This window comes from Triticum dicoccoides, chromosome 6B (genome assembly GCF_002162155.2).
Source record: "Triticum dicoccoides isolate Atlit2015 ecotype Zavitan chromosome 6B, WEW_v2.0, whole genome shotgun sequence".
In the NCBI taxonomy this organism is placed as follows: domain Eukaryota; kingdom Viridiplantae; phylum Streptophyta; class Magnoliopsida; order Poales; family Poaceae; genus Triticum; species Triticum dicoccoides.
The window spans coordinates 675,491,010-675,517,923 of record NC_041391.1 but is presented as its reverse complement, the minus strand read 5'-3'; the positions used below and the strand labels follow the sequence as shown (position 1 = coordinate 675,517,923).

Below are 26,914 nucleotides of genomic sequence, written 5' to 3'. Positions count from 1 at the left end.
GCCAGTGTATTCACAAATCAAGTCGGGTGCGGTGGCTCAACGAAATAACCCGCCAGGAGAGCCAAACCCGGACCAGGTCAATGCCTGTCAACCCGTTCCCCAGAAGAGCCTTGATCTTGGCCAAAGTGGGGGCAAGTGATTTACGTTCCGTGGCTGTAATCTTGTCAGGCAGATGATGGTTGGTCTCAAGACGAAGGGCACGAAAGTCGGGCAGAGGGTTTTCATCAGCCGGAGAGGTATCTTTGCAGTAAAACCATGTCATATTCTAGTCTTTGGGGTGGCTCGGCGGGTTGGCGTAAGGGAAGATCACATCTCTACGGCGCTGGATCAAGACCCGGCCTAGCTCTAAGCTCTGACCGCTAGCTCACTCATTATGGCGGTTCAAATAAAATAGTTCTCTGAAGAGCAGCAAATTGGGTTCTTCTCCAAGGTATACTTCGCTGAATACTTGGAAATTGCAGATATTAGACACGGAATTGGGTCCGATGTCTTGTAGGTGGAGATCAAAGAAATTCAGCACGTCCCTGAAGAATTTTGAGCCAGGAGGGGTAAATCCCCGGTTCATATGATATGTGAAAACAACAACCTCTCTGTCTTTGTGTTGAGGAAATTCTTCCTCCGGGTTAGGAGCACGATAAGGCATGACTTCTTTCTTCGGCAGATAGCCGGTTTTCACAAAATCATCCAAGGTGCTGTCAGTGACAATGTATTTAACCCAGTTGTAGGAGGTAGGTGCTTTTGGTGCCATTCTGATTGAAAGCCTAAGACAAAGTAAAAGTGTCGTTTCAAATTTAAGCCGGGCAGGAAAAAAATATTACTATGCATATTCAATATGGTGGCTTACGAAGGGGCCTAATGGTATAAGGATAACTATGTCATGGTTGTTTAAGCCGCCATAGGCTATATAAGCCGTCAAGACTATTTAAAACCGCCAAGGATGGTTCAAGTTATTAATTAAGGCATTGCTTCCTTAAAGCCGGCGGAAGAGTCGCCATGACTTGATAAATCTAACAAGTGCAGATTTTGCCTAAGTGTTGTACAAACAGATTTCACAATTTGTAGCTGTTATTTTGGATCAAATAGATGTTCAGAAAAGAAAATTTACTAGACCAAAAACAGGGCGCAGAGGAAATCATGCGCTATAATGGGGTTTTCTTACATGGAAAGGAGATCTACTGGTGCCCAAAATGGATGCGGAACACATACTGCATAAGATCTATGGGGTTTTTTGGATCGAAGGAAGTCATAGTAGATGGAACACAAGAACTCAGATGAACTTCGGGTAGTACAGAAGAACATGCTAGCCCTAGCAAGGATCTATGGTGCAGAAAGGGGAACACTTACTGTGGAAGATCTGCGGAGGAGGGACGCTGCCGTTCTCTGGTCAAGTTCAGGTCGATGCAACGGCCAAGCTCGGTGGAGACGAGGTGCGCTGTGGTGACGGCGGTGGAGCTCCCGTGACAGATGGGGGCGAGAGAAAGAAGATGCAGAATGGGAAGAATGAAAGAAGACCTATTCGGGTCTATTTATAAGGAAGGGCCAATAAAGAGCGCGAAAGACGAGGAGGCCGAAAACATGAGTTATCCAACTACAAGGACGCCTTGATTTTTGGGATGGTCATCAAGACAAAGATCCATTGGAATACATTGGATAAAACGCGCTTTTATGGCAGGTGATGTCATGGCGGGTTACCGCAAATCCAGAAGATGACGTCATGGCGGGTTACAAAAATTTCATAAAGGTAGAAGATTTTTTCCTTAAGTGTCGAAGATTGACATGAAACCAGTTCAAATCAATCTGGGGCCTAATGTTGGGGATATAACTATTAGTATGACCCGCCCAGGAGGGGCCGGGTCATACTTGCAAATATTCCTGAAGCACAAGACCTAGGATATAGATGGCGGTTTAGTTAAGGGCCCAAGGCCCAGAGGCGACTTAAGGCTCGTAGTGATAAGCCGCCATGTATGCATGACTTGTACTGTAAGGCAAGAATAGTTAAGAGACCAAGCCGGACACTGTTTATGAGCCGGCCGGGACTCTGTAGAGCCGCTGGGCGTTGACCTCTGTATATAAAGGGACGACCCGGCGGCGGTTCAGAAAAAGTAACATCAACTCGAGAGCTAGGTCAAGCGATTCTCTCTGTGGTATCGAGACACAAGCAATCCCACTCAAAACTTGATCATAGGCTTTTACCTTCATCGTAAGGGGCCGAACCAGTATAAACCTCGTGTCCTTTGTCCCGATTAACCTCTTCAAGCTTCCTAGTTGCGATGGCTCCACGACTAAGTCCTTTCACTATGACATATGCCGTGACAATTCCACGACAGGGTCCTCGGACAGCCGGACTATATACTTTGGCCGAACTATTGGACTATGAAGATACAAGATTGAAGACTTTGTCCCGTGTCAGGATGGGACTCTCCTTGCGTGGAAGGCAAGCTTGGCAATTTGGATATGAAGATCTCCTTCTCTGTAACCGACTCTGTGTAACCCTAGCCCCCTCCGGTGTCTATATAAACCGGAGGGTTTAGTCTGTAGGACAACAACAATCATAATCATAGGCTAGCTTCTAGGGTTTAGCCTCTACGATCTCGTGGTAGATCAACTCTTGTAATACTCATATCATCAAGATCAATCAAGCAGTAAGTAGGGTATTACCTCCATCGAGAGGGCCCGAACCTGGGTAAACATCGTGTCCCCCGCCTCCTCTTACCATTAGCCTTAGATGCACAGTTCGGGACCCCCTACCTGAGATCCGCTGGTTTTGACACCGACACCCATAGCATGCACGTATGGTAAAAGTCGTGTGACAAATTTGTTGCATGGGGTGCTCTTTTAATTGTCTTCCTTATGAGTGGAGGTCGGGATCGCGCAATGGTTAACTCCTACCAACCCTTCCCCTAGGAGCATGCGTAGTAGTACTTTGCTTTGAGGGCAAGTAGACTTTTGCAATAAGTATATGAGTTCTTTATGACTAATGTGAGTCCATGGATATACGCACACTCACCCTTCCACTTTTCTAGCCTCTCTTGTGTCGCGCAACTTTCGCCGGTATCATGCACCCATTATTTACCTTCCTCAAAACAGCCACCATACCTACCTATTATGGCATTTCCATAGCCATTCTGAGATATATTGCCATTAAGCTTTCCACCATTCCGTTTATTATGACACGCTCCATCATTCTCATATTGCTCTTTGCAGTTGACATCGTATTTGTGGCAAGGCCACTTTCATAATTTTTCATACATGTCACTCTTGATTCATTGCATATCCCGGTACACCGCCGGAGGCATTCATATAGAGTCATATTTTGTTCTAAGTATTGAGTTGTAATTCTTGAGTTGTAAATTAATAAAAGTGTGATGATCTTCATTATTAGAGCATTGTCCCAAGTGAGGAAAGGATGATGAATACTATGATTCCCCCACAAGTCAGGATGAGACTTCGGACTTTAAAAAAATATAAAAAAAGAGGCCAAAGAGCCCACCAAATAAAAAATAGGCCAAAGAGCCCATTAAAATAATATGAGAGAAAAGAGAGAAGGGACAATGCTACTATCCCTTTTCCACACTTGTGCTCCAAAATAGCACTGTGATCTTCATGATAGAGAGTCTCCTATGTTGTCACTTTCATATACTAGTGGGAATTTTTCATTATAGAACTTGGCTTGCATATTCCAATGATGGGCTTCCTCAAAATGCCCTAGGTCTTCGTGACCAAGCAAGTTGGATGCACACCCACTTAGTTTCTTTTGTTGAGCTTTCATACATTTATAGCTCTAGTGCATCCGTTGCATGGCAATCCCTACTCACTCACATTGATATCTATTGATGGGCATCTCCATAGCCCGTTGATACGCCTAGTTGATGTGAGATTATCTTCTCCCTTTTTGTCCTCACAACCACCACCATATACCACATATAGTGCTATGTCCATGGCTTGCGCTCATGTATTGCGTAAGAGTTGAAAAAGCTGAAGCGCATTAAAAAGTATGAACCAATTGCTTGGCTGAAACCGGGGTTGTGCATGATGGGAGTATTTTGTGTAATGAAAATGAAGCATGGCCTAACTATATGATTTTGTAGGGTAAGCTTTCTTTGGCTATGCTATTTTGATAAGACATGATTATTTGTTAGTATGCTTCAAGTATTACTATTTTTATGTTTTATAAGCTTCTATCTTGAATCATTTGGATCTGAACAATCAAGCCACAATAAAGAAGATTACATTGAGAATTATGCTAGGTAGCATTCCACATCAAAAATTCTGTTTTTATCATTTACCTACTCGAGGACGACCAGGAATTAAGCTTGGGGATGCTTGATACGTCTCCAACGTATCAATAATTTTTTATTGTTCCATGCTATTATATTACCCATTTTGGATGTTTATGGGCTTTACTTTACACTTTTATATCATTTTGGACTAATCTACTAACCGGAGGCCCAACCTGAATTGTTGTTTTTTTGCCTATTTTAGTGTTTCGGAGAAAAGGAATATCAAACGCAATCCAAACGGAATGAAACCTTCGGGAGCGATCTTTTTGGAACAAACGTGATCCAGAGGACTTGGAGTGGAAGTCAAGAAACAAGCGAGGCGGCCACGAGGGTGCCCGGCGCGCCCCCTACAGGTGGGCGCGCCCCCCACCCTCGTGGGCCCCTCGAGCGTCCACCGACCTACTTCTTCCTCTTATATATACCCACGTACCCTGAAAACATCAGAAGCGACCACAAAAAACTATCCCATCTTGGAGCCTTCGTCGGCGCTCTGCCAGAGGGGGAATCGACCACAGAGGGCTTCTACATCAACACCACAGCCCTTCCGATGAGTTGTGAGTAGTTTAGCACAGGCCTTCGGGTCCATAGTTATTAGCTAGATGGCTTCTTCTCTCTCTTTGAATCCCAATACAAAGTTCTCCTCGATCTTCTTGGAGATTTATTCGATGTAACTCTTTTTGCGGTGTGTTTGTCGAGATCCGATGAATTGTGGGTTTATGATCAAGTTTATCTATGAGAGATATTTGAATCTTCTCTGAATTCTTTTATGTGTGATTAAGTTATCTTTGCAAGTCTCTTTGAATTATCAGTTTGGTTTGGCCCACTAGATTGATCTTTCTTGCAATGGGAGAAGTGCTTAGTTTTGGTTTCAATCTTGTGGTGTCCTTTCCCAGTGACAGCAGGGGAAGCAAGGCACGTATTGTATTGTTGCCATCGAGGATAAAAAGATGGGGTTTATATCATATTGCATGAGTTTATCCCTCTACATCATGTCATCTTTCTTAATGCGTTACTCTGTTCTTTATGAACTTAATACTCTAGATGCATGCTGGATAGCGGTCGATGTGTGGAGTAATGGTAGTAGATGCAGAATCGTTTCGGTCTACTTGTCACAGACGTGATGCCTATATACATGATCATGCCTAGATAATCTCATAATTATTCGCTTTTCTATTAATTGCTCGACAGTAATTCGTTCACCCACCGTAATACTTATGATATCTTGAGAGAAGCCACTAGTGAAAGCTATGGCCCTCGGGTCTATCTTTTATCATATAAGCTTTCAATCTAATTTTATTTGCATCTTTACTTTTCCAATCTATATCATAAAAATACCAAAAAAATATTTATCTTATCATATTATCTCTATCAGATCTCACTTCCACAAGTGGCCGTGAAGGGATTGACAACCCATTTATTGCGTTGGTTGCGAGTTCTTATCTGTTTGTGTAGGTGTGTGGGACTTTTGAGGAGCCTCCTACTGGATTGATACCTTGGTTCTCGAAAACTAAGGGAAATACTTACGCTACTATTGCTGCATCACCCTTTCCTCTTCAAGGAAAACCAACGCAAGCTCAAGACATAGCACCACGCAGCTGACTGCCATGGGCATGCCAAACTTCAGGTTCTCCCACGAGGCGAGGGTGGCCGAGAGCGCCAGGCTGTCCGAGTTCTTCGAGCGTGTTCTTGATGCCCTAAAGCTGCTCCAGTCCACCAGGGTGGCCTACCTGGCCGAGGAGTCCTGGCAACTTTGCCGGGACGCCTTGATCAAGGTGCTCACCAAGGTGGCGCACTGGAATCCCAGCGTCAACTTTGCTCAGGCGCTCGACAGCTTGCCAGAGGACATCGATCGTCAGGTGCTCGAAGAGCGCATCGAGCCCATCATCAGCTGCGTCAGCGGAGTCGCGAGGCTGGAAGGCCAGCACCGGGATTAACTGCTTCGTTCCTTGTTGTTGCTGCGAGTTCGTACCCAAGACAGGTTATCTTAAGTTAGAATCGCGGCAACTTTTGATGTAATATAACTTTTTCTATACTTTGAACTGGTTGCATGTTATTCCCGTTCTAGTTCATCCTTGTATTTTCGGCACCCTACGCTTAGCTGGATAGGCCTGCTGGCACGTGCACCCCTTGCCGTAGGTGCTAGAAGGACGGATCCTTAGCAGCCTACGGAGGGCGTCGATGCCAGCAGGCTACCCTGCCGCTCCTAGCGCAGTCACCTAGACTGTCGAGCAGACTCGAGCCAAAACAGGGGCGTTGTTGATTACGGCAAGGTACCCCATCGTTCTTAGCAGAGCGCGGCACCCGAACTGTTGAGCGGACTCGAAACAGAACAGAGGCGTTACCAATCGTGGTAGGGTTCCTTTTGCGTGCAGGTTCTCCATACAAGGACTGAAACCATCGTGGGGGATAACCTCATAAAAAGGAAGAATTTCTCAAAGTTGAGATATATAACTTAGCTTTTTGTTGTTGTGCGAATCACTGTTGTGGCCGTAGACGCTGCCGCTTGCCTGGCCCTTCGCACCAGGATGGCGCGGACAGCCTCGATCGGGCTGGCCACTACGGTCGTCTTCTTCTTCGGCGCCATGGAGACGAAGAAACTGCTATACTAACCAACAGACCAGATTCTCACAACTAATGCCCCCTACCTGGCGCACCAACGATGTCGAGGAAACAGGTCACCTATGGGGTCACAACGATCCCTTCTAGGTTCGGTAGGGGGTTAGTTGCACAAAGAGCAGGTCGAGCCGTTAGCACACAGGGAATTTTTATCCAGGTTCGGGCCGTAGAGATGCGTAATATCCTAGTCCTGCTTTGTCTGGTTATATGTGTGTTCTTGAGCTTTTGAACTAGCTACGATGCGCGCTTTGTCCAAAAGTATGAATCCCCTCTTTGTGCGCCTCGGGTGTCCTTTTATACACAAAGGGGTTGCCACGGCGGCACACGGGAGGTGGCAAGCTACAGTTGTACGAGCTTATCGATCGATCAACGTAGGACAAGCACTTTAATGTGTTGCCTGCAAGTCCTCTCGCTTTATTGGGGATGACAACAGAGGCCATCTCATCCTTCGCCGCTCCTCCTCGCCTCGCCACGCGTCCAGGGCGACGAGGCATGCAGCGGCACGCTGGCCAACCAGCTGCTGTGTTGGTGAAATGGTAGGCTTCCACGAAGATCTGCTTGCTGCCACGCAGGCGCCGGCTTTACTGGCATGCCTATCGTCGCACTGGAGTGGTGGCGAAACCTTGCCGGGCGCGGGTCTAGCCGCGGCCCAGCGATCGTCCCCGGCAAGGCTTGCCGAGGGCCTTGGAGTCGTCCCCGGCAAGGGTCTTGCCGGAAGTCTTCGCCTTCTGATCACACGTGGATTCGTGGGTTGCCAATCATCGTGAGGGGCTGCATGCTACCAGGCATGTGCTCTCCAAATCTTGGTCTTAACGTTGTCGATGGTGTCAGAGCTCTCAACCCCAAGGGTGGTGGCCATGTTGGTCTCTTCGCAAGCTGCCCCGGCAAGGAGCTTGCCGGGGGCCTCACAGGTCGCCTCGGCAAGGCTTGTCGTCGGGTGTGGCCCTGCTCGCCTCCTCCTGCTTGTTACCTTGAACATCTGTTTTGATATTCCTTATATCCGTCCTGCCTCCTGCCGTCCTCCTCTACTTTGCCAGGCCCTGCTGTAGGCGTGGCTGCGACCGCCCGTGCACAAGTAAGGGGTACAGAAGTACCCACACTTTTGTACACCGACACACGTGAAGACACAAACAAGCGTGTAGAAGACAAGATCAGTGAACTATCATATCCAAGAAGACATTGCTTTGTGTTTTGCTTGGATGAATACGTCCTTTGGTGTCTAGGTTAATACCGATGAAACAAACTCGAGGTTTTGACAAAGAATTGAAGAGTACTACTCGAGCAGTGTAACTGTTCCTTCCAACTGCCCAACTCCAGACCGGAAGTCCAGCCGAACGGTTTAAATCCTGGCAATCGGATGAGAAGCTGGTTATTTCTGTAGTGTAACATAGGAGGAGTCGTGGAGTTGGAAAACGCTAGCTCCCAGAAATCGAAAGAGTGGGAGTTTGACCGAAATTACCTTCCTCTGCCACCGCCAAGTAACTACCGAACCGAATCGGTACGAGAAATAGCCCGAGCGAACAGGGCCCAACACGAATCCCTGGTCAATCCCCTTGTTCTCGCCTCACGCAGCCCTCGCGGACCAGGCGATCCGGTCGACCCCGACTCACTGGCCGCCGCCCTCCCCAACGCCCGCTCCTTGCCTTCCCGTCGAGCGGTCGCAGTCCCATTCCTGAGGACCAGGAGGCGCCGTCCCTAGCAACCAGGAGCACCTGAGGATCCCCGGTCCACCCCTCCTACACCTCCTCCGTCCGTGCTCCTCCATTAGCCACCATCTGCGCCTCACGTTCCAGCGGCGACGCAGTGGCTCAAGGGACGGGCGCCCTGGTCAGCAGGCGACCACAGATGCAGGACAACATCGATGACAGTTGCAAGACGGTCAGGGGCCTGATTGCAATCTTATTTTGTTTTTCAGGGTGGTTTATGCTAATGTAAGGGACCTGTGCGAGAAGCCAGCTCATCGAACGATCGATCAACTCCACCTTTTCGATCTAGAAGCTGGCTATTAGATTTGGGCTGAGGAGTTAAGGAGTTTTGGGTCATGGAGAGCTACCGAACAGGCCCTCAAGGTTCTATTTCCCACCGATGGGGTGTGTTCCAAGATCAATCCAACCAATGGTTTTGTTGTGTTGATCAAGTCAACATCACCACGGAGTGGGGTGACAATCAACGAGTATGGATCTATCATCCAAGACCTATACAAGGAACACAACAAGAAGGGTGGTTGCGAACCATTTGTGTTGCACCATTGGTACAAGGAGTTAGTTGGCCATGGTAAGGGATAATGATAAACTTCGAAACCACTTCAGAGAGGGCAATAATTAGCATATCAGTTGATGCTGACGGCGAGCATGATGAAAATCCTCACACTAGGCCAGATGGGCAAAATATTGCAGAAGAGGGAAAGAAAAATGGAGGCGTCGATGTGTACAAAGAGGAGCTTTGTGCTATGATCGATACCAACAAAGAATTGGTAGCAGAAGGGAAGGTAGAGAAGATGGCGAGGTGGAACGAGGTCATGTTCATGGAGGATGTGAAGTGGAGAGAAAAGGTGGCGGCCGAAGCAAGGAAGGTGGAAGCGGAGGAGACACAATTGCACTCAAGGAGGACAGGCTTGCAAAATGGAAGAAGGCCGGAGAGTGTGCTATCATGATCATTGATCCGAGCACGATGGATGACATGGGCAAGGCAATATTGGCTTTTTGCCAAGTCGATGTATGGCCCTGGTGGTGATGGTGGCGGCTGTGGTGATGGTGGTGGCCGTGGTGATGGCGGTGGTGATAGTGGGCATGGGAATGCTTGATTTGGTGTAGTATGAACTTGATAGGCGTTGGTCCACAACATAAGACACGCTATATTGTGTTTTTTTTTTATAAACTTGGTCAATTTGGTGGCTTTTGGATGAAGTATATGCATGTCTTAAATTGAATTGTTGGACTGGATGAATGATATGTATATTGGTAGTTGAACTGTTGTATATGGTGCATTCGAATCATTCATATTGTTGATGAAATATGGTGCATTTGTTTCAAATGTGTGTGCTCAAGAATGAAAGAAATTGGACATATTTATTTAGGAAGTTATAGGATAGGGGTTAGGGATGCTCCAAAGGGGGATCATATGCGAGTTACCCGTAAAAAAATTCTGCATGAACCAATTTCTTCGGCCTCACCCTCCGCCATTTCCTCTTTAACTCCCTCTGCCTTTTTTATACAAACTGCTATCTTGAGAAAGTCATGTACTGTTTTTTTTTTGCAGGTGATGTACTGCATTCTTTAATTACATCACTTATCTTTGCCTTCCAAAAGGTGGCTAACTAGCCCCATCAATCATCCAGTTATCATTGAGCATGTGTGAGAAACAGTGGGTGTACATATTATGCACCATTTTGAGCCAATAAAATATACCATTTGTCAAAAAATATACTATGCGGTATAGGAAATGCTTTAGTGAGCCGTCCTGCCCGGACATAGCAAAGTACAACAGTCCTTTGCCAACAACACTGCAGCATATCCGGCAACGCTTCCACTGCTGGGGTTGGTATGCATGGGGTCCGAGTCCACAACACTCTCTCTCTCTCTCTCTCTGTCTCTCTGTCTCTCTCTCTCTCTAGGCGAGAGGAGAGTCTTGCAACTACGACATCGTTCTTTCTTGTTAGCTATAACTAGGACTTGCTATGCAGAGGCTAGGTGTCGCTCATCATGTTTGTTATTCACTTGATGCTATATTTTGAGTTAATAAAGGCATCCTTTGTCGAAAAAGTTATAATTAGGACTGTCTTCAGTCTTCTGATCAAACAAATTGGTGGTTCTATTTGCAGGTTGTCGTCAGGTTAATGAAAATCGTGATCTGTAATTGTGCAAGCCCACACGAGATTGATCGATCAAGAGGCAGGCAATAACTCACATATGTTTGAAATCGCATTGCCAAGAATGTTAGCACATCAACTCTATGTCATGTGCCCATTGTGTGAGCTTACATGAGTTTTACAAAGTAATTCTGGCAGGTGGCAGCGTGCAGCCGCAGTGTCTACCTAGCTAGCTAGTCAGTTCTAGACAGAGATCATTAATCAAGAGAGGAAATAGAGAAGAATTTGCTCCATCAATGGTGCCTAGGGATGTGATCACTTGGACCGTAGTAGTCCTCATGAAACTCCGGCAACTTATGCGCCACCGCCCTAACTTCATCTGCAGCAACTTGGACGCTCCTCTTTGTCTCGCTTGTCGCGCCAGCAGATCCCTCGGTACCATTCGTCCCAATTGTTTTCTGCATTGGCGACATTGAGTTGCCACCGCAGCTGCTGAGTGATGCCCGCGCCTCTGCATCTAGCCGGATGGCTTCAGCCTCTGTGGCCGCCATCAGTACCAGAAGCAAGATCACAGCTGCAGCCAGTGTGAAGTATCTGGAACTGCAACTCCTCATCTTGTGAGAGATCAATGTCATTGACTAGATGGAGAGTATACTTCAGTGTGTCTTCAGCTCAGAAGAGGGTGTAGAGAGGAGAGGTTAGCTAGGCTAATGAAGTCGTTTGAACTGAAGCATGCATCTAATCTCGTGAGAGATGGTATATATGCATTCAGCTTTGCAACCCGTCCCGGTGTTTGCTGCACTAATGTCTGTCAGGAGTGCTTTATCAACAGCATATACAAATTAAACAACTACTTAGTGCAAATGGCTCTGGACCACGGCAACTAATTAACTCGAATATATAGAGACCGTCCTTGCATGCCACCCTAAATGGGAGGATGTTTCCACGAAAGTTGGGCCATGAACAATTTGTTTAGCCACTAGTTTGTTCCTTAGTACCTAACTAAATACTACAACACTTTAAATTAACTGCTAAGCACAAGAAGCTTTAGGTTCTTGTGTTTGGTTCCATGTGCCGCACGCATTGCCCGGTCCTAGAAGGTTGGGTGCCGGTCTGTCTAGTCTAGCTAACGGCATAGGTGCACTGACAGAGGCTGCCTCTTCTGAAAGCGTTTACGGGGAGAAGAGAACAGACTGGCGGTTATGTTGGACTAGTCTGCGGACACGCATTGGATGTAGCGTTTACGTGCTCGGAATGGTGGCTCTAGCTCTGTACATGTTCTATATATGTTTTCCTGGTGATCATATAGGTCTTGTTTGAACTAAATATACCAGAGAGCACAGCACACACAATATACAACATGGTTGTAGTATGTTATTTCTTGCTGAATATAGGAGTACCACATTAGCCTGCTTTCTAATTAATGGTTAAGAACCAGGAGAGGAAGGGGTCTTGAGAAAAAGAACACTACCATGCTATTTTCTCTTCTTCTTTTTTGCCTTGTTGTCGACTCTCTCTACCTTTCCTACACACATTAACTATCTTGAGAACGTCATGTACTGCATTCTTTAGTGACAACACTTATCCTTGCCTTGCAAAAGGTGGTTAAGCTCAATCAATCATCTAGTTATCATTGAGGATGTGTGAAATAGTGGTTGTACGTAGCTTTAGGATAATTTAGTGCACCGTCCTCCCGGGACGTAAAGTACGGCAGGACTTGGCCAACAGCACTGCAGCATATCCGGCAAGGCTTCCACTCCTTGGGGTTGGTATGCATGGGCTCCGAACTAGCATGTGCTTTGCCCACAAATCAACCACCGGCAGTTTAATCACTGGTACATTTTTTAGAGAAAAAAAATGCTCACTAGTACATGCACTTCAAATAATTCTCTATCTAAGTACTCTCGCTAACTAGGTGCCAGGAGTCTTGCAACTTCGCTTCAAAGAAAAAAAAGGAGTCTTGCAACTACATTGTTTGTTCGTAGTTATTAATTTTTCCACGAAAGATGTTGAAAACCCTCCTGGCCTCTGCACCGATCGATGCACTTCCCTATATAGGCCTTTCGCACTTCCTTGTCAACAAATTGGCTCTTGTCATCAGGTTGCTGAAAATCTAGGCGTAATATCGTGATAGTGGCACCTGATGTTGATGTGAGATGTTGCGATGCAACCAATTGGTTACATCAAGTGTCGGTGACAATATCGTGATAGTTTTGTAAATCTGTAATGGTGCAAGCCCACGCGAGGACTGATCGGTCAAGAGGTACACAACATCTCATACACGTCTTGCTTGAAATTTGAACCTCGTATTGCCAAGAATGTTAGCACATCGACGCTATCTATTGCCATGCATGTACCCACTGCTTGAGCTTACATGAATAGCCTATACAGCCGCCGCTGTCTACCTAGCTATAAATACTCTGTTTTACAAGAGATCATCGAGAGAGGAAACACAAACAAAGCAAACAGAGAAGAATTTGCTCCATCAGTGGTGCCTTGGGCTGTGATCACTCGGGCCGTAGTAGTCCTCATGGAACTCCGGCATCTTATGCGCCACCGCCCTAACTTCACTCGCGGCAACGTCCACGCTCTTCTTCATCTCACTTGTCAAACCAGCAGATCCCTTGACCACATCGACGACATTGTTCTTCCCAATCGGTTTCTGTATTTTTCAAGAACACAAGCACTGTTAGCATCTGAACATATCAAGTTTAGATATTCAGACAACAGGTGATGAAAAGTTCAGAACCACTTACATCAGTGGCCATTTGGTTACTGCGGCCGCTGACTGACGCCCGGGTCTCCGCGTCGAGTCGGATGGCTCCAGCCTTCATGGCCGAAGCCAGTACCAGAAGCAGGATCACAGCCGCGCCCAGTGAAAAGCGGCTGGAGCTCCCCATCCTGTCTGAGATTTGGTTAAGAGAATACTGCTTAAATTTGATCACTCTTCAGGCTCAGCTCAGATGGAAGTGTAGAGATAGACTAAGAGGCAGGAGCTGTAGCTAAGTAGGCGAAGTGGTTTGAAGCCCTAGACATCACAACAGATGGTATATATACATCGGTTGCTTTACGACCCGTCCCAGTGTTTGCCGCACTCCTGTCTACCTTCCGGCAGTAGAGTGGGTAATCTATCTACAGGACTTTGCAAAATTAAAAATTCCAAAACCATTTTAAAACTGCTTCCGGTTTGACAATGTCTCTGTCTGTAGGGTCGCTGTCGCTAACCCGTGCCCATGCATGCACTCATGCAACGACGACGGATGCCTTACTTAATGGACTTCTTTACCACCCTTTAATTATGGCCGGATGTCTGCACGAAAGCTGGGCCGGCAGTGTCTTAATTAACTAGATGATGGTCCTGATCGAATGGAGCCACCGGAAGTGCTGGTAAGTTGCATGCATGCATGGTGGACAGTGTCGTCAGGTTTCGCGCTTTGGTCCGTCAGGCGCGGCGGCGCACGCATCCTCCCCTGGAAAGTTGCGACGCTGTCTCGTCTCTACGTGCGTGCACAGGGCCTGGGGATATGCGTATAGTAGCCGTTCTGAAGAAAGCGAGGAGTATACGGCCGGGGACTGGGAGAGACCGACCGGCGACCAAGAGAGGGAAACAGCCTGGTCAGCTGGTGATTGAGTTGGGGTGGAGTGGACAGTGGGGGTGTGTTGATCTGGACCTAGCGGGACTACTAAAGCAAAAAACTACCACAAATTCGACCAACAAAAACTACCACTTTACAAACTTTGACAGAAAACACCACTTTAGCTCTAATTTTTGCAAAAAACATCACTCCTGTTTAATGATCGATTGTGCTCAAATTAAGAACGATTGTGACATATATGGCCCCCCGCCAGGGCCACGTGGCATGTTGACCGTTAAAAGCTCACACGCACGTGGCAGTATCAGGATACAAACCTTGTGATGTCAAGCTTTATAAATGAAGAAAATTGTAGACAAATTAAATGGAAACATAAATGACCATACTTTATTACAAACATATTTATGGTAGCAGCCGTTTGCAAACATGCATATTTTGTTATATGCATATAACCATCGGTACTAATAAACTGGAATACATCTGTTTTAACATTGGTCATGAGAAAATGATACAAGAGCCCATCACCTATTCTATAACCCAAATCATACTCGATAAAATTGATTGCAGAAAAAAACTCTCTCAACTGTTGTTGTCAGCAATAGCAAAATGAATGCTAACTTCATCAATTGTAAAACTAGTTTTCTTCAAAGATCACTAACGCCATGTCTTGGCTTACCATGCTAGTGTCTTGGACAAGGAAACATCCGGGTATATCGTCACAAGAGCGCCCATCCGCTAATCCTTCTCAACATCATCATGGCCGAGGCAAACTTGTGGATCACCACAGGTGCGAAGAAAGTAGGGTCTATTGTATTACGTGAGTAGTCTTTCATGTGGCGTTCCAAGGTAACAAAATCTATTCTCCCTTAATTAATATATGATACAAATCTTTTGGCTCCATTTCGGAAAACAAAACTAACCCCTTTTAACTAGAGAGTTTTGAATCATTCCCGATATTTTGACTAGCGGACTGTCACTTCTTGACAAATTTATCTGCTTACCATTACCAGACTTGAGACCTAACGAGTGGCAAAACAAGGTTTTTCTAAGAGAAACGAAATTGGGATTTCTTAACATATAAGAAGATAATTCGAAGTGAAGGAAGAACTTACAAACAAATGACTCGTGGTGCGCTTGTCGGTCACCGGAGGTGCAGACTACAGTAGAGTAGTGTGGCGGAGAAGTGGAGGTGGACTACTGCTTGGTGTGCTCACCGATCGCTGAAGGTGTGATACGTCCATTTTGCATCATGCTTTTATATCGATATTTATTGCATTATGGGATGTTATTACACGTTATATCACAATACTTATGACTATTCTCTCTTATTTTACAAGGTTTGCATTAAGAGGGAGAATGCCGGCAGCTGAGATTCTGGGTTGGAAAAGGAGCAAATATTAGAGACCTGTTCCGCACAACTCCAAAAGTCCTGAAACTCCACGAAAGTCATTTTTGGAATTAATAAAAAATACTAAGCGGAAGAAAATACCAGAGGGGGGCCACCCACCGTCCATGAGGGTGGGGGCGCGCCCTACCCCCCAGGGCGCGCCCCCTGCCTCGTGGCCCCCCTGGCAGGCCTCCGGTGACCATCTTCTACTATATGAAGTCTTTTACCTTGAAAAAAAATCATAAGCAAGCTTTTGGGACGAAACACCGCCACCACGAGGCGGAACCTTGGCAGAACCAATCTAGGGCTCCAGCGGAGCTTTTCTGTCGAGGAAACATCCCTCCGGGAGGGGGGAAATCATCACCATCGTCATCATCATCGATCCTCTCATCGGGAGGGGGTCAATCTCCATCAACATCTTCACCAGCACCATCTCCTCTCAAACCCTAGTTCATCTCTTGTATCCAATCTTTGTCTCAAAACCTCAGATTGGTACCTGTGGGTCACTAGTAGTGTTGATTACTCCTTGTAGTTGATGCTAGTTGGTTTATTCGGTGGAAGATCATATGTTCAGATCCTATATGCATATTAATACCCCTCTGATTATGAACATGAATAAGATTTGTGAGTAGTTACGTTTGTTCCTAAGGACATGGGAGATGTCTTGCTATAAGTAGTCATGTGAATTTGGTATTCGTTCGATATTTTGATGAGATGTATGTTGTCTCTCCTCTAGTGGTGTTATGTGAACGTCGACTACATGACACTTCACCATTGTTTGGGCCTAGAGGAAGGCACTGGGAAGTCATAAGTAGATGATGGATTGCTAGAGTGACAGAAGCTTAAACCCTAGTTTATGCGTTGCTTCGTAAGGGGCTGATTTGGATCCATATGTTTTATGCTATGGTTAGGTTTACCTTAAACATTATTTTGTAATTGCGGATGCTTGCATTAGGGGTTAATCATAAGTGGGATGCTTGTCCAAGAAAGGGCAGTACCCAAGCACCAGTCCACCCACATATCAAATTATCAAAATAACGAACGTGAATCATATGAGCATGATGAAAACTAGCTTGACGATAATTCCCATGTGTCCTCGGGAGCGCTTTTATCTATATAAGAACTTGTCAAGGCTTGTACTTTGTCACAAAAAGGATTGGGCCATTTTGTTGCACTTTATTTACTTTCATTGCTTGTTACCCGTTATGAATTACCTTATCACAAAACTATCTGTTACCGATAATTTCAGTGCTTGCAGAGAATACCTTACTGAAAACCACTTTTCATTTTCTTCTGCTCCTCGTTGGGTTCGACACTCTTACTTATCGAAAGGACTACGATAGACCCCCTACACTTACGGGTCATCAAGACTCTTTTCTGGTGCCGTTGCCGGGGAGTGAAGCGCCTTTGGTAAGTGGAACTTGGTAAGGAAAAATTTATATAGTGTGCTGAAATTTACTGTCACTTGTTACTATGGAACATAATCCTTTGAGGGGCACTACTGGAATCAGCTTCTTTGCCGTCCGCATGGCGGACGACAAAGGCACAGATCCCGGACGGCAAACTCCTTTGCCGTCAGCCAGCGGATGGCAAAATGTCCGGCTGAACACGTGCCAGCAAAGGCCTTCTTTGCCGTCTGCTTTGCAGAAACAGATGGCAAAGGATTATGCCATCGCCATCCGAGGCCAGTAGATGGCAAAGATGACGGACGACAGTGGTGTGAGGTGAGAGCCGTTAGGGGGTTAACGGCGCTCTTTGTTGTCCGCTGATAGACATCAAAGAGCTTAGCTAGGGCAGCACTGGGAAGCTACCACATGGCCAGCTAGACCGTCTGCCAGCAGATGGCATATATTTGGTCACTTTGGCGTCCGCTTGCAGACGGCAAAATGACCAAATAGGCAGCCGCTGTTCCCAGTTTGCACAGGTGACTGCCACGTGTCCTCTTTGTCGTCAGCTAGCGGACGGCAAAGCTCTTTGCCGTCAGCTAGCGGACGGCAAAGAGGTTATACATCCCCTGTTTTTATTTAAATCTAATTAATTAGACATGGTTTCAAACACAGATACACATGCATACATATCTATCCAACATATCCAACAGCATGTCCAACAACATATTTCATCAAATCCAACAACATAGTTCAACAAAGTCCAACATATCCATATATACATAACCACAAACAAGTTTCCAACAACATATCCATATAAACATACATATCCAAACAAGTTTTCATAAACAACAAGGAAGCACCAAAAGAATAGTACACTCCATGAATCAAAGCTTCCTCATGTAAAGCAAATCTGCAAATTGGGAAAGATGAAAGTTAGAAGAAGAAGAAGACTAGTTAGAAGAAGATTTTTTTTTCTCTTTTTTTTCTCCTCTTCTCTTCTTTATCTTCTTCTTCTTCTAACTAAGGTAAGTAAAAATGCCATTTTATTGCTAAGCTAGGTAAAAATGCTAAGTGTAGGTCATTTTAGAGCTAAGCTAGGTAAATAGGTCATTTTGGATCTTAGTAAGGTTATTATGTCATTTTCGAGGAAAATAAACTAAGTCTATATCATTTTGGAGATAACAAAGATTATCATGCCATTTTTGACCTAAGTATGCTAAGTATGTCATAAATGAATTGAATAAGCTAAGTATAGCTCATTTTATTTATCTAACTTAGGTAATTATGCCATTTAGGAGGAAAATAAGCTAAGTATCCATTTGTAAAGCAAAACATTAGAGAAAACTTACTCTCATCACAACAAATATGATGAAGATCGCAACTAAGGTAACAATTGATCCAACGGCATAATGATACCAAGCCTCATTATCAATGGCATATTTTCTAATCTTCTCAACCTTCAGGTGCATTGCATCCATCTTCAAGCGCATTGCATTCATCTTCATCTTGTGATCATCGATGACATTGGCAACATACAACTCCAATGTCATCTTCTCTTCTTCAATTCTTTTAATTTTTTCTTTCAAATACTCATTTTCTTTTTTAACTAAATTTAACTTCTCGACAAGAGGGTCGGTTTCAAATTCTGATTCACATACCTCCTAGATTAAAATATCTCTATGTCAACTTGATGGCCATAATTGTCATAAATGCGAAATGCAACAAATAGTTATAAAAGAGAATTTACCACATCCGAATCATAAAGCGGGCGAGGGCCGATGGGGACGGACATCAAGACCATGGCACTATGTATAAGAAACAATCATACAAAGTAAGAAAATTATACATACCAAGTATATAAATCGTACAATCATACAAATAACTATATAAATCAAGTACAACATAAAAATTTGAATACCTAATAATTACTAACGGTAATGACGTGCTCATCATCATCATTAATAAATGCATCATCATCATCACTATCAGTAATGACGTGTTCATCATCATCATGAATAAATTCATCATCATGTGGAAGGCCACCTTTACGTAAGCGTTCAAGCATTGACAGGTCATCTGCAGCAGTAACTTCTTCTTATTCCGGCTCTTCTTGTTCCGGCTCAGGGGTGAAGTCAGATTCACTATCGCTGTCTACTTCAATGTTCTAGAGTGGAGTAGAGTGGTTCTTGAAATGTTTTTTGGCAAGACGTGTTTTTTGGAAGAATTCTCCTTCGTCATATGTGTCTTGGTTAATGTGAGATTCATAATCCTCTTCATTGGGGGGAGGTGGTCTAACACGTGGCGGCACTTCATAAACGACATCCCAACCACTGAGATTTGGATCACTTTGACAGGCCCACGGTAGATAGAAAACTTGGGTTGCCTGTTGAGCCGTAATATAGACATCGGGAACATCCAAATGGGTGCTTTATTTGATTTCGACTAGCCCTATATGTTCATGAGTCCTTCTAGTCTCTCTGGGCTGGAACCACTAACATCTGAAGACTACGACGTTTGGTGGGTTTTCACCATAGAATTGAAGTTCATAAATTGCTTCAACTCTTCCATAATACTTGATACCTCCTCCGCTGATAGCAGAGACACAACAATTTGTAGACTTTTGGTCGGCCATAGGTACGAAAGCGATACCCATTGATGTCATAATTGTCAAATGAACGAACCTTATAGTCAAAACCATTAGCTACCTATCTCAATTCGGCATCCATAATCTCTGAATTAGCCTACAAGTTTAATACAAAAGGATTGTTTCATTAGTCGCAAATTAGCCAAAGAAATGGAAGGATCTATTGGAAATTACCGTTTTTTGAAGCAAGAAATGAAACCGGGATATTCGCCTCCTTGCTTTGCCAGATACTCATACTCTTCGACGGAATCCTTTTGGATCACCGCTCCATACGAGAATATGGCGACGTATCGACTGCATCAAATATTCAGGAATAAGAGCAGTTCAAAGAAATTAGAAGTTGCGAAACAATGTAGCGAGATCTTACTCGATGTACGGCCGCACATCTGTTAGGTTGTTAAAGAGATACAGCGAAATGGTCCGCCATTCTTCAACATCCAACGATACTGGTTTCCAAGCACTGGATGGTGCAAGATTCCCTTTGAATAGGCTGAGGTTGGATGGACCCTTTTTAGGGTCGTTAGCATTGTACCGAGGCTTCCGATTATGCAAATGATGATTTTTGGCTTCGTAGTGTGCTGTCACGAAGTTTGACGCCTCCTTAGTGATGAATGCCTCGGCCATGGATGCTTCTATTCTACGTTTATTTTTACATTTTTCTCGAAGCGTCTTCTGCATCCTCTCAGTTGAGTAGCACCAATGATTTTGCACGCCCCCCCCCCCCCAATCGTGCCTCGGTCGGGAGATGCAAAATCAAGTGTTGCATTGGATTAAAGAAGCTTGGCGCAAAGATCATCTCTAACTTGCAGATCAACTCCGGCGCCAACTACTCCATTTCTTCTAGGAGGCCAGGCGATAGTTCTTTCGCACAAAGAACACGGAAGAAATAGCTCAGCTCTGCCAGTACTAGCCATTCATCCTCAGGGATGAACCCACGCAACATCATCAGCATTATCCGCTCAATCCATATGTGCCAATCATGACTTTTTAGACCAAATATTTTCTATTTATCAAGACTCGCTCCCCTCTTTAGATTTGTTGCATACCCATCGGGGAACATCAACTGCATTTTCACCCACAAAATAATTTCCTTCATAGCTGCCCTTCCAAGATTGAACCATGCCTTTGGCTTCGTCCAGTTCCGCTTTCCTTTCGGTTCTTGCATGTTTTGTAACGGTCTATCACAGAGCTCCTCTTGATCGTCTCTAGCCTTACTATTATCCTTTGATTTCCCCTCTATGCTAAACAATGTACCAAAAATGGCTTCGGTGTTATTCTTTTCAGTGTGCATCACGTCGATGTTGTGTGGGCAAAGGAGGTCTTTGAAGTAAGGCAGATCCCAGAAGCATGTCTTGTGAGTCCAGGCGTGTTCCTTATTATACCCCTTGAAATACCCTGGACGCTCTGGATCTGGCTCGAGAGCGTTTAACTGATCTAGGGTCTGTTGTCCTGTCAACGCAGGTGGTGCAGAGTGTTTGACAACTCTACCTTTGATGAAGTTCTTCTTGTCTTTCCTGAACTTATGGCGAGGATCTAGAAACGGTCTATGCAAGTCGAAGCAACTATACTTGTGCCCTGCCGTCAGCCAATGAAACTCAAGAGCTCCCTTGCATGTGGGGCACGGGAACCTTCCATGCACACACCAACCAACGAATAGCGCATTCGCCGGCAAGTGATGCGTTGAGTACATGTACCAGGCACGCATTATGAAGTTCTCTTTGCTAAAGGCGTCGTATGTCTTGAACCCATTATCCCAAACTTCTTGCAATTCGTCCTTAAGCGGTTGCATGTACACATTCATATTCTTCCCCGGATAGTTGGGCCCTAGAATTATCAACGTCAGGAAAATGTTCTTTCTTTGCATAATCTGCCCGGGGGGGGGGAGATTGAGTGGAATGACAAACACGGGCCAACAGCTGTATGGGGCTGCCATCTGACCAAACACACTGAACCCATCTGTGCTGACGGCGACTCGAGGATGCCTTGGATCTGCCATTTTTCCTTATGTAATGCATCGGAGCATTTCCACGCTTCACCATCCGATGTGTGCACCATCATCACATTCCCATCTGCATCTAGTTCGGTTATTTTGCCCATTTTGTGCCATGTCATTTCTCTGGCCGTCTCTTCAACCACGAAAAGACGTTGAAGTCTTGGTACGATTGGCATATACCGAAGAACATTAACGAGCATCTTGGTCTGCGTCTTCTCACCCATACCATTGTCTACCACAACATACCTAGAAGAATTGTAAATGGGATAATAGTTAAAGTCCTCATATTGAAGCCTAAATAAGACACATCCTTTCTTACAGGCATGTATCTTCTCATAGGGTATCTTAAGAGCACAGAGGATTTTGTCTGACTGGTACGGGTTTGGAGGTAGCACATGGGCTTTGGGTAGAAATCATCTGAATATTGTCATCATCGCATCATAGCATTCTCTGCCCAATTTGAATTGAGCCTTCAAAGCCATTATTTGTGAGATGGCATCCAGCTGACAAAGCTCAGTGTGCTCGTGGAGAGGACTTTTTGAGGACTCCAACATTTCAGTGAAGGCCTTTGCAGATTCCTCCATCTCCTCGTCTGAGTCCCAAGCATCGTCAAAGTCTTGCACCATGTCTGCGCTCCTGGTACCATGCTCGTCGGTGCGACGACGAACCACCTCAGCTCTGGCACGTTGGGCAGAGTCACCATGTAATGTCCAGACCGTGTAATCAGGCGTAAAACCAAACTTCTGTAGGTCTTTACTCATTTCAAGCTCGTCCCTCTTTTTATAGTTGTCGCACCGGGCACAGGGGCACCAGCTTAATTCCTGGCCATTTGCAAATGCAGCTCTAACAAACCCCTTGGTTTTTGTTAACCATTCCTCGGTCCAAACTTTCTGACTAGTGTAACTGGTGTACATCCACGCACGATCACTCATATTGACTTCCTACTAGACACACAAGAAATATATACATAATTAAGCAAACCATATCCATCAGTTAATGGAGTTTGTCAGTTTTATTACGTCCATGCAACCTACACGCTAATAGGTAAAGATAGGTCCTAATCCCACCCGAGTATGTGTAGATTGGGTTTGTTTTCCCATGCTCTACTCCGGATCCAACGCAAAATTTTGGCAGCACCTCCCCGTTGTTCTCCTGATACACGTCTCGGCAATAAGCAGAGAGGATGTGTACCCGGAGAACAACGGGGAGGCCCTGACGAAATTTTGCATCGGATCCGGAGCAGAGCATATGGGAAAACGAACCCAATCTATACATACTCGGGCTGTCCATGGGTAACGTTGGACAAAATTCGAAAGAATCACGATTATAAATATGCAAATGCATGCACACTTATAGATGTAACCCTTTCGAACGGGAGACGCATAGTGGTTACACATACTGATGATTGTGTTCGCACACGAACACGTCACCGTGTACCCTCGGCGTCGAGCGCAATACGCAGGACACGTCGCCTAAGGAGGCTCACCGGAAGCGCGATACGCAAGACAATCCGGCGAGCTCTTTTGAACCACTAAGCACAAGATCAGCCGAATCTCTCTCAGTTATCACCAAACTATAGCACCGGTTGTTTGTATCTCTAAATCTCTTGACGTAATCGGATACCGATTCATCATGCTTTTGTCTAACCGATGTAAGACGTGACAACTTAAGCTCATTATCACCACTATAAAAATGATCATGAAACTTTTGTTCCAAGTGAAACCATGTAGTAATAGAACCGGGTGGTAACGCAGAAAACCACGAGAAAGCAGTACCGGTTAAAGACAAAGGAAAATAACATACTTTCCACTCGTCTCATGAACTTGCCTCACCTAATTGTGCCAAGTATTGACTAGCATGCTCCCATGTAGTCTTTGTCCCCTCTCCGCTAAATTTAACAAAATCTGGAACTTTATATCCGGGAGGACATGGCACAACATCAAAAAATTCTAGATATGGTTTCCTAGAGATTCGTGGTTTAGGTAGTTCATTCCCACAATGCTCTCGGAACACCCTAGACATTTCCTCTCTGACATTAGCCAAAATATCACTCGTATTGAGTGACGTTGCATGTGGTTGTGGCGCATGGTGAATATGATTTCTAATAGTTGGTACAGTGCTATTCGGAAGAGATGGTGGTGTGTATGTTGTACCATAGTTCGGCAGCAGTCCACTTGGACTTGTCGAACCATAACCTAGCAATGCAGTTGGATTCACTGAACTTGGTACGTTCATGGCAGGATTAAAGGGTGGAGCAACAAGTTCGTTTGTCTGACTGGAATAAGAATTCAATGGCACGGGCGGCGCCGATGAAAAAGGTAAAGTTGGACTAAAGTTTTCCACACTAGCAGACATACTACCACTACCATTATATGATTGAGGAGTATTATTTCGAGCAGTTGTCTATGATAGCTTGGTAAATAAGATAATTATTTTGAGCAATAAGAGTAGTAATTTCAGCCGACTATTCAGGAGAGAAGATTTTGCTTACAACTGGTTCTACCTGCTCATTGTGAAGAGGAGGAAAGTTGATTTCTTCAATTGAAGTGGTGTTGCCTTGGCGATCCTTTTTGAACCTAGCAAGGAACTCCTGCATCTCCTTCTCTTCACGTGCCTTCTTGTACTCCTCAAAATCTCGGCGATGCTTTGCCAATAATTCCTCAAAATTGGGCTTGATGATGTTATCGGCATCCACTTCAGATGGCTTGGGAAGATCAACCATGATGGATGATGATGATTGCTCTTTGTTCCCCATCGGAGTCGCCAAAAAGTGTGTTCGCACACAAACACGTCACCATGTACCGTCGCTGTCGAGCGCGATACGCAGGACACGTCGCCGAAGGAGGCTCACCAGAAGTGCGATACACAAGACAATCCGGCGAGCTCTTTTGAAGACCCGAAACCCCACGTGGCCGGGAGAGACCCCGTATGGACGCACGGCGGTGATGGGATGCCCTAGGTTGGTTCGCTCGCCCCTAGGGCTTCATAAATCGAAGCTCTCTGAAGTGAAGAACACGGATGAATGAGAAGAAGAAAACTAGGATAGGAGATGAAAGTTTGTAGATGGGTTTTGCGATTGTGTGTTGTTATTCAATTGGCCGTCCCCCCTTAGGTATATAAGAGGCGGCTAGACTTCCCGTGCAAGGAAAAGGCTTGGATTCACGTCCAAAAACCTAGTTTGGGTCCAACTCGGAATCAAACTTTCCAAAACGGTTCGGTTTACAACCTGGCTGCACCTTGCGGGTCATGTTTGAGGCAGTAAACGACCTCGGATGGAAACGAGTCCAAAAGCAATCTTGACCGTTTCGACAGACGAACAACTTTTGTGTTCAACATTGTTTTATCAGAGGTCATCTTGAAGGTCAAATCGCTCGCACAAAACAGACTATCACGCAAAACACCTGTTCCCTCGCGCTACCCATCAGACATAGGTCTGGTGGGGCGCGCCACATCACGCCTCATGACAGGACCGCACTCCGACAGATCTAACTTTTGCATATGAACTCGGATTGGGACGATTTTTATATCAAAATCGATTGTTTCAACGAGATGAAGACAATCCGTGTAGATCATTTTTACATACAAGGCGTTCTTGAGGGCGTAATGAGCCGAATAGTGTTCTGAATACAAAATCTCAGTATTTCGAACACAACTTCGGCCTTCGAGATGAGATCGGATGGCGATGGCCCAAACTTCAAAGATGTTCATATCGACGATAGGAAACTTTTTTATGTAGATCACTTCTCCATTTGAAACCATATTAATTAAGTTCTTGACTGTGCCAAAATCTGGTGTCAACAGATTGACACCTATAGCTAGCAAGTTTCATTGGCACAAAGACCGGAACAGAGCAAACGAAGGGGGGAGGAGGATATGTCATTTGTGCTCACCAATGAACGCAAGGACGGAGCTCGTCGAACACTAGACCCTCGCAGTGACGAAATAATTGCACATTTAAATCGAAAGATGAGTAACATAGCAAGTATTCGGCACTAAGGGCCACATGTACCTCGCACTGACGGTACTTGCTATTTACGGTACCATCGACACCAAGGAACCCCATATCCCGCTCGACCTCGGGTAAACTAAATAGCAACTACCATCGGTGCAAGGTACATGAGGCGGTCGGCGTTGAACACTAGATCCACATCCCACAAGTGAAGCCGGCGTCCGGCGTCCCACAACAATAGTTCTGGTGGCCGATGACGGTCGAACACCTTGGCGAATTTTTCTGGCAGCCTCTGCGATGAGGATTAAAGCCAAGTTTTGAAATTTCAAACAACCAAACCGACTTGAGTTAGTTTGGGTGTTTCAAGTTTCAACACTTAGCTTTCAATCGTCATCTCTGAGGCTGCCAGACAAATTCGCAATGGTGTTCGACCGCCATCGACACCGAGAACTGTTGCTGCTGGACGCAGGACCCCTGTGTCACTTGTGGGACGTGGATGTAGTATTCGACACCGATGGCCACATGTACCTCGCACTGACGATACTTGCAATTTAGGGTACCATTGACACCAAGGAACCCTCTTTTTCTTCTTCTTCCTCTTCCTCTTCTTCTTCTTCTTTCTCTTTTTTCCTTTTCTTCTTCTTCTTCTTCTTCGTCTTCTTCTTCTTCTTTCTCCTCCTCCTCCTCCTCCTCCTCCTCCTCCTCCTCTTATTATTATTATTATTATTATTATTATTATTATTATTATTATTATTATTATTATTATTATTATTATTATTATTATTATTATTATTATTATTATTATTATTATTATTATTATTATTATTCTTTTTCTTCTCCTTTTTCCTCTTCTTAAACCTAGCACTAACCTAAAACAAAACATGAAAAAACTACACCTAAACCTAGCACTAACCTAAACCTAAAAACTCAAAACTACACCTAAACCTAGAACTAACCTAAACCTAAAAACTCAAAACTACACCTAATTAAACCTAGCACTAACCTAAAACAAATCAAGAAAATAGAGAACAAAAAAATAGGAAAAAACAGAAGAAGAAAAATACCTCTTGCTTCGGCGAGGTCGGCCGATGGGGCGGCGCGGCGCAAGGGCCGCGGGGAGGAGGATGGCAGCGGGGCAGGGCGGCGCAGGGACCTCGGGGAGGGGTCCGACACCGGGGCGGACTCCAGCGACGGGGCACGGCGGGGCGGCGGGGCGACGGGGCACGGCGGGGCGATGGGTGCGGCGGAACGGTGGG

General features: G+C 45.2%; 1 protein-coding gene across 1 annotated transcript; it reads right to left on the bottom strand.

The window, feature by feature from the left end:
* Positions 1–13,113: 13,113 nt before the first annotated feature.
* On the bottom strand, positions 13,114–13,705 carry LOC119322809. The gene is made up of 2 exons (XM_037596339.1): positions 13,461–13,705; positions 13,114–13,366 (listed from the first exon to the last, which is right to left on the bottom strand). The coding sequence occupies exons 1-2, from the start codon at positions 13,602–13,604 to the stop codon at positions 13,190–13,192; spliced, it is 321 nt and encodes a 106-aa protein (XP_037452236.1). The 5' UTR covers positions 13,605–13,705; the 3' UTR covers positions 13,114–13,189.
* Between the last annotated feature and the right edge of the window lie 13,209 nt (positions 13,706–26,914).